Genomic DNA, 8,345 nt, shown 5'->3' on the forward strand with positions numbered 1-8,345 from the left:
CCTGTCCTGATACTTCATGAAGAGTGTGATTATTAACAATGGTATGGAAAGAAAGCTCTTGAAACTGGAACCTTTTGAAAGGTGATATTGGTAGCTTTAGTGGATTGCCAAAGGTCACACCTGTGCATATTGTACAGCTTGGAGAAAATACAAGGGCACTAAAAGCCTTGATAATAGGGACAAAAGGAAATAGTTCTTTAAGAAGTCTCTTGCTGTGTTAGGCAAAAAGAAATAGCATGCTGCAATGAGAAAAGGGAATATTACCTACCTGTTTTTATAAAGCAATAATTGTATTGTTGATGGCAAATTTCAAATATTAATGTACCTTCTAACAGTCCTTTCCTGTAAAATCTCAGTTAAGGCCAGAAACATTCCCATCATCACCAGACTTCAAATCTTCCTGAGATTTATTGGCAGTGGGGAAAGAAAACATCTTTTTTTCTCCAGCATAGGTTGTTGCAATAGTAACAACATGATTGACAAGTGAGGATACCATAACTGAAGGTAGAAACAGGAAAGAGTTAAGTGAAGCACTCAGTGTGGTGTTTTACAATCCTGTAAAGAAAGGCTCCAAATTAGCAACAGTTAAAAGAAAAAGAAGAAAAAAAAAAAGTGAGAAAAAGGATGTTCAAGTTGACTTTGAAGAAATAGATAAATGTCTCTAAGTTTCTCTAAAACACTTAATATGGACAGTTTTACACCATTCGCTAATGTGCTTTTAAAATGATTTTCAATAACATTGCATTATTGCCATTATAACACATTCAAACTTCATAAATTATTAAGAAGGTGCAAATTCTGAAGAAGAAAATTCTGGTGTAAATTTCCATACATTTGAAATTGTACATCAATGGATTTTTTTCAAATTTTTATAGCATTAAACATCAAAGGTGCCAAGAATCTTAATTTTTTTTTTTTTTTTTTTTTTTTTGCTAAGAGAATCAGGAACAGATTAATAAATCATCTTTCCTTTTTTATTTTATATAATTTTTCTTCCTTCTTCCTTTATTTCTTCCCTCTATCACATAGTCACAAACTATTTTCATAACTGCTAATACTAAATTATATCCTTACCTTTTGCAATCTTAGAGTTTATGTGACTCTTAAAAGTGTACAAGACTTTCAACATACCATTTAGTCATTTTTTGTATTATATGATTTTTAGATAGAGCAATAAGGTTTAAGTTATTATATATATTCTAAAGAAAGTCAACCCCCAAACTATAATGGTTGCATTTATGCAGGTATTTAGCATTGCTGATGCCATATGTTTTTATGTGTGTTTAAATTTAATTCTGTTGTCATTGTCCTTCAAACTGAAGAAACTTTAATTAGCATTTACTGTCATTTAGAAGTGATAGCAGTGAATTTTTAGTTTTTCTTTATGTTAAAATATATTTATCTTACTTTTTCAGAGATTTTTCCACTGAATATGTAATTCTGCATTTATGGATCTCCTTTCAAAAATTTAAAATATGATTTTGTCTTCTTTTTGCTCTATAGTTTCTGATGAGACATCAAATGGAAATAAATTACTTTGTATTTAATTTTTTTTCTTGGTGCTTCAAGATTTGCTTTTTCCTTTGAATTATAGTATTTGGAAGATGATAGGCAGAAATATTTTCTCCTTTATGTATGTCTAACTTGGGATTTCTTAAACTTCTTAAAAAAACAAGTATCTATCTTTCCCAAATTTGGTAAGTTCTTGACCATTATATGTCCTATGACATTCTTTCTTTTCTCAAATTTTGTAAGACAATCAGCAATATGCTAGACTTCTTTATACATTACCCTGGTCCCAAAGATATTGTTGAGAGTTTTTCAGTCTATTTTCTTATATTTCAGATTGCATAAATTATTTACTTTTTCCATATTCACAATTTCCACTTTCACATTTATGCTGCTATTAAGTTCCATGGTTGTTTTTGGTGTGATTTTATTGTTTTTCAAATTCTGACAATTCTTTGAATTCTTCCATGTATTTGCTAGTTCTTTGATAATATTTCCTTTATCTTCTTTTCGATGTTTTTCCTTCACCTCTTTGAACATATTTACAATAAATGTTTTTAAATCCTCTTCTGATTGGTTTAAAATCTAGGTCACATCAGGCTTAGCTGGAGACCCTTGCAAATGGCCAAAATTTGTTTCTTTGTATGTCAAGGATTGTGGCATGTACCCTAAGTATTTTAAATGTTATGATTTAAAGACTCTGTTCTTTCATATAATTCGGGAAAAGATGGATGCTTTTTCTAACTTCAGATTGAACAATCTCTAAGCATTACTTTGACTCTCAGTTAAATCTCCATTTTCCTTCTTTCTCCCTTTCTTTAATTATCATTTAACTAACCATGGTTGCCTGGACTCTGTTTCCTGGTTCTTCATTTGACTACAATTGGAGCTTTACCTTCCTGTACCAAACACTGATATCAGTCTTCCTTTAGTACAAAGCCACAAAAGAGTGCTTACATTTATGGACAGCTTCCTCAAAGCTTAAGTCCCTTCAAAACTTTGCCTGCCTTCTTGTCATGTTGTTTAACCATTGCATAACTGATTGTGTTTCTATTTTACCTAGAGTCTATAGTTGACCACCTATTTGTGGTAAACTTACACCAGTACTTCAGAAGTAGACTCTTGGCATATATTTTGTATTCCTGAAAGGTCAATGTGCTTTTTTTAATTTTTATTTTTGTGTGTGTATGTGTGTGTTTTATTTTTATTACAACCAACTCACAGAGTTTATATGAGATACAGGAATTAGGGACTACATAGAGACCTGTAAGTCCCTTCTTCTCCCATTGATACTCATTGTATAAGGATTCACATCTATTTCTCCATTTCCTTTTATTAAAATGGCATGGGTGATTTAGTCACTCTGCAAAACCAACAAATCCATAAGTAAAGGAAACTAGTAAATAAAATATCTCCAAGAGTTAGACTATGTAAAGTTAATTTGAATTGTCAGCTTGATTGGATTAAGACACACTGATAATTAAGAGGCTTCTGGGTGTGTCAATGAGGGCGTGTCTAGAAATGATTGGAATGTGGGAGAGTGAACTGAAGTGGGGACCCTCCCTAAGTATGGGCAGCACCGTCCAATAGCATACTGGCTTGGATGGAATAATAGCTGGAAGAAGAAGGAAGTAGATGCAGATGGAAGCTTGCGTCTTCTTGAATGGTTTCTTGATTGCTACTTCAATCATCTGAGGATATCGGACTCTCTCTTCCAGAACAGACTCTGCCAGTGATTCTCCAGGTAGTTTCCAGAAGCCTTGGTCTCAGATCAGGGTAGCACTGTTGATCCTTCTTGTTCTGGGGCTTCCACCTCTTGGACTGCGCAGCTGCTGGTTCTTCCCACTCTTAGCTGCAGATGGCCATTGTGGACTATCCAGCTTCTGGTCATGTAAGTCATTCTAATAAATCCCTTTTTTATAATCATAATTCCTGTTGATTCTGTTTCTTTAGAAAACCATGATTAATACAGACTACCTTAGCAAAATGGAGTTAAATGGATGATCTGTGAGTAGGAATCTTCATCTCTTTTTAAGACATATATTTACAACACTTGAATCACTATATTACATAGAAGAAAATCTCTTGACAATGCATTTCTTTTAATAAATAATAAATAAGGAGGCATGGAATCATACAAAAAATAACAAAATAGACCAAATTAAATTATTAAATAAAACATGTCATGAATTAAACAGAGATATAACAGAACAAGACACACTGAAAGAAAAAAGACATCTGTATATGAGCAACCAGGTCATATTTTACTGCAAAAGTAAATATGCAAAGTCAGGAAGGCAAGAGAAAAAACTATATATCTTTATTTCTATTTTTTTCCTTATTAAATTTATTAGAATTTCTGTATCTGTGGACAACTGTCCGTATCTAGCAGAATCAGACATAGTTGAGCCAGGGGGTACAGAGTCCTGACTCCCAGTAACTGGTAGCCATAAGAGACTGTTCCAGACCTTGGGGAGTAGGTGACCCTGTGTGGGAGTGGTTTACCATCTGGGGATATGCTAGTTTCCCTGAGCAAATGGCTCCCCTAACTCCACCCCTTCCTCTTCCTCACAGAAGCCCCTCCAGGTCCAAGCCCCTTTACCTATGCAACTATAAATGAAGGAGCGGTGAGCTACTCCATCTTGCTAGAGGCCAGATCTGGTATGGTCCCATCTGACCTGCCCCCTCCCATTAGAAAAGAGTATTGGCTCTTGTGTGTTTATTGACTAGATAAGTTTATTGGTAATTAATTGACTTATTGTCAGCACTGCTGTCCTCCGGCAGTTAACCCTTCCCTCATCCATGTTGGATGTGGTTGAAACCCCGCATGTATCTCACATGTAGATGTGATAAATATAAAATGTCATGGTAACTAATATGCATGATTCTAAAAGTATGAATTTCCTTGGTTCTAAAACATTTAATTTCATAGGTAACTATCAATAGCCCGTCTTCTAGAATAAATAGTTGTCAGTGAATGGAACAGTGAAAAACATATTTTAAATACATATTTTCACTGAATGTGCACACATCCATATCTGGCAGGGTATTTGTGATTTATGCCACAGACAATGCAGATCATAAGCAACATTCAAGGATCACTAGTTTGCTTAGCTAATCACACAAACATGAAATTTATTTAATAATTGTGCAATTTTGGAGGAAAAAAGAGGGTTCCAGGTAGATGGTTGTATTTTTTCTTAAGCCCATGCCATTTGTGAAAGACTATGTTTTTCTAAGTTCAAGTTTTCTAAACATGGAGATCCGGGTCCCCATAAGCAAGGGTTAGAAACTGATTAAGCTTAAAGAGAATTTGAGTAGATTGAAGGGATATGAAGTAAGAGTATTCTGAAATAAGTGTCAATTTAAAATAATATGTCTCCCCAAATTTCAGTATTAGTTGTCTTTTCTTTTCCAATGTGCAAAGTCTTTTATTTAAAATTCTGAAATTTAAAGACTTATGACCACCTCAGTATGTGCCATTCCCATCATAAGGAGGGATGACAATCTCAAAACTCATGTGGAGTTGCATTTTCATTTACAGAACTCTTGTAGGCACTTTAGAAGTGAGGCTTGGCTTCAAAATACAAACACTGGGGGCTTTGGCTCAACCTTTTAATATAAAAAATTCACTGATGTACAAAAATGTGAAAGTGTGGCAATGACAACATATGAAATTCTGAGATTGAAAGTCCCCTGGAGTGCACTCTAGTGCACATGCACCCACCCAAACAGATTCTGGCGCGGGAACATAAACTAAGGAAAACCTGGGCTACCGAGAGCGCCAACATGCCTGTTCTCCATTCCACCAATCACAGGCCCACAGCTACTCTGACGGTCAGTAACAAAGGTATGGCATCTTCCCAGGAACAGCAAGGCAGTCTTCTTACGATGTACCAGCATGAATAAACCCAGCAAAAAAAGTACTGCATACTTAAATTTAGGATAGTCATTCATGAGGATCATCACAATTCCAAAATAAGGAACAAAACCTCTGGCTCTCCCCACAACATCTTTTTTCTCTAGCCAGTGTTGTCCTTGTGTATAGAGGCTTCGGTCATCAACAGCATGATTATCTCCTTTGGTCAAAAACTTGATATGCCCATTTTGCTTTTCATGAATCCTCAAGACTCGATGAACTATAGGAATTTCTCTTCCTTCTATTCTAAAAACAACAATTTCTCCCACTCCTATGGGACCTTCAACTCGATTTGTTAGAAAGAGAAGATCTCCTCTATGAAATGCAGGTTCCATGCTGCCACTGCTGGGAATCGAAGGAATCCTGCAGCCCCCGGTTCAGTTTGGCGGCTCCTCCTGGAGGTGATGGCTTGACCCACCTGTGATCTTCGGAGGGTGGGCCTACTTGTCTTAATATATACATTTTCTAAGACATAATTAGGATTCATATGCTACACAGAATGTCAAGACCCCCTAATATAACCATGTGTTATTCTTAATTGCACATTTAAATAAGCATAATAGATTCTTACTTTGGACTGCTTTTCAGTTTTGTTTTCATTTTTTACTTTGTACTTGGCAGTTTTTTAACAGCTTTGGTTATGCATGTGCTATTTCTCTCCTATATCACTGTCAAAGAACATACATAATACGTAATAAATAAATATATTTTCTAGTTGTGGCTTTGTGCTTTCCACTCCTTAAAAAGTCTATTGGCATGGATATTATATATATATATATATATATATATATATATTAGTCTAAATTCATCATTCCTGAGTGAAAACAATAACCACAAAAAGATGGGAAGTTGCATAAATGATTTATAGATACATTAAACATAGTTCATCTCAAATTTATATATGTGACAATGACTGGTTTTGCCAGGAATATTTTCTTGCATTTTATTGTAATGAGTTACATTTTTATAACAAGTTGTATGTTTCAGTGGTTGACAAATTTGTAAATTTGATGTGGATTCAAGAATATTACATTTTTTTTTTCAGTTAATAGTTTTAAGCACTCTACAAATCATAAACATAAGTTTTCTCTGAAATTGAACCCCTTGTGATACCTACACAGCTACAAAGCACATTGTTTTTTCAAATTTTATGAGACGAGTTTTATATAATGCTGTCCTTAAGTTAACTCCCTTCTAGGAAAAAGTATAATTATATTTCTCTTTTAAAATCAAATAATTTTTGATTATTTGATAGAGGTATAATTTAAAAGCTGTATGTTAAGAAGTACATATAACTTCAGCATATTAGCAGTTTTTCCTCTAACAGTATCTGCCCTGAAACATTTTCAAAATAACTCAAACATAATCAAATATTGATTGGAAAATTCAACTGAGGGAAAACTGTATATTTAGCATACAATCTGTGAGTGTGTTAAAAGATATATTTTCTAAAATTAATAAGACAAAACCAAATACCATATTATGATTGAACTTTTTTGTTGTTACTAATTGTAATTTGGAAAAATGACTGTGTTTTCCTAATGAAATGAGACTGTGTGTATAGATCTTAAGTCACCTCACCACACATGTACAAGCAGTTAATCTGTAAGATGATGGATGTGTTAACTGATTTGATTGTGGCAATCTCTCAATGTGTATGTGTGTGAACGTGTGTGTATATATCTCATAATATTGTATACATACAATTTTTGCTTTTTAAATTATACCTCAATAAAGCCTTAGAAAATAACACAGTATAAGTAACTCTAAGAAGGCTATTAGTTCAAGAACAAAATGAATCATTTATATATTTTTGTTTGTCGGTTTAATATGTTGTACTTTAAGGTTGAAGTGGTGTTCCTATTTTGGAGTTTGGGTGTTAAACGAAAGGGACAATTCTGCAGGGCTACAATAAACACTGTGTTGCCAGAGGAAAAATATTAAAGAATTTCTATAAGCATGGGGGACAAACCCTGAAGATAATGTTCAGCATGCTGAAGTTTTAATATGAAAATATGACTGTGTTTTGTCTGAACAAGGCCAGATGTTCTGTACCTGAGCCTTTGCAAACAAACCCAGTACCTGGGTGTCATTAGTCATGCTTTGAAACTACTCTGATGCTTTCGATGAGTTGATCTCTTGTACTTATTTTATGATATAACACATTTTAAAAAGCTGTCTTTATTTTCTAGAATAATGAAGACAGATATGAATGACCTTATACAAATTATATGATTTTGTAGTGTGTCTTCCAAATGTCGTTGCTAGGAGGAATTTGTTTGAAAATTTGTTTGTAAAAGCTGAGGCCCTGGTATGCTATTGAGACTTGAGAAATCCAGTGCAATTTCCGGGCAGTGATACTAATGGTAATTTATTCCTGATCAGGTTTCTCAAAACCAATGTATTTAAGGTTAGGTTTCTGATTAGAAATGGTTCAAATACCAGTGATATTTTTGAAATGATATTTGTATAGCTTTGTTCATAGTTCCCCATGTTACAAAGGCCAACCATAAAAGATTTTGAAAATGAAGAGCTGCTCTTTAGATGATATGACTACAGAATATGATTAGCCATATGTGCTTTTGGAGGAACTATCTTGGAGGTTTTCTGTAGCAAAGCTTGTACATACCAACAACAAAAAGAACTGCAAGGCAAATTTTACAAAAGATAAATCATACATAAGCAAATATACAAACATGCATTAGAGAATACAATTATTAGGGGATTATTCATTCATACCCCAGATAAAATATTTTCAAGCAGAAAAAAATTGAACAGAAAAAATTAGGGCTATAAGTGAGAGTTATTACCACATGAAAGAAGATTATTGATAAGTAAAACAGGACTCTTGTCCCATCCACAGCCTGAGCATAGGAGAAGCAAAGAAGATTCTCAAATTTTATATATTTCTTAGAAT

General features: G+C 33.9%; 1 protein-coding gene and 1 long non-coding RNA gene across 4 annotated transcripts in view; one reads left to right on the forward strand and one right to left on the reverse strand.

Annotated features, from left to right (window-relative positions):
- Positions 1-8,067, forward strand: part of LOC306660145 — a 174,825-nt gene extending 166,758 nt beyond the window's left edge. Inside the window, exons 3-4 of one of the 3 annotated variants that reach the window (XR_013763566.1) lie at positions 3,228-3,400; positions 7,468-8,067. This is a non-coding gene — a long non-coding RNA (uncharacterized lncRNA). Of the gene's footprint in view, positions 1-3,227; positions 3,797-5,053; positions 5,285-7,467 lie in introns of those variants that run through there. The other 2 variants (XR_013763567.1, XR_013763568.1) reach the window with 2 other exon arrangements.
- On the reverse strand, positions 5,314-6,113 carry LOC306660308 (signal peptidase complex catalytic subunit SEC11A-like; the record flags this gene model as incomplete). The annotated part of the gene is made up of 1 exon (XM_079138414.1): positions 5,314-6,113. A coding segment is annotated over exon 1 (450 nt), but the record flags the coding sequence as incomplete, so codon positions are not given.
- Positions 8,068-8,345: the final 278 nt, after the last annotated feature.

Source organism: Sciurus vulgaris, assembly GCF_902686455.1.
Source record: "Sciurus vulgaris genome assembly, chromosome: 4".
NCBI lineage: Eukaryota > Metazoa > Chordata > Mammalia > Rodentia > Sciuridae > Sciurus > Sciurus vulgaris.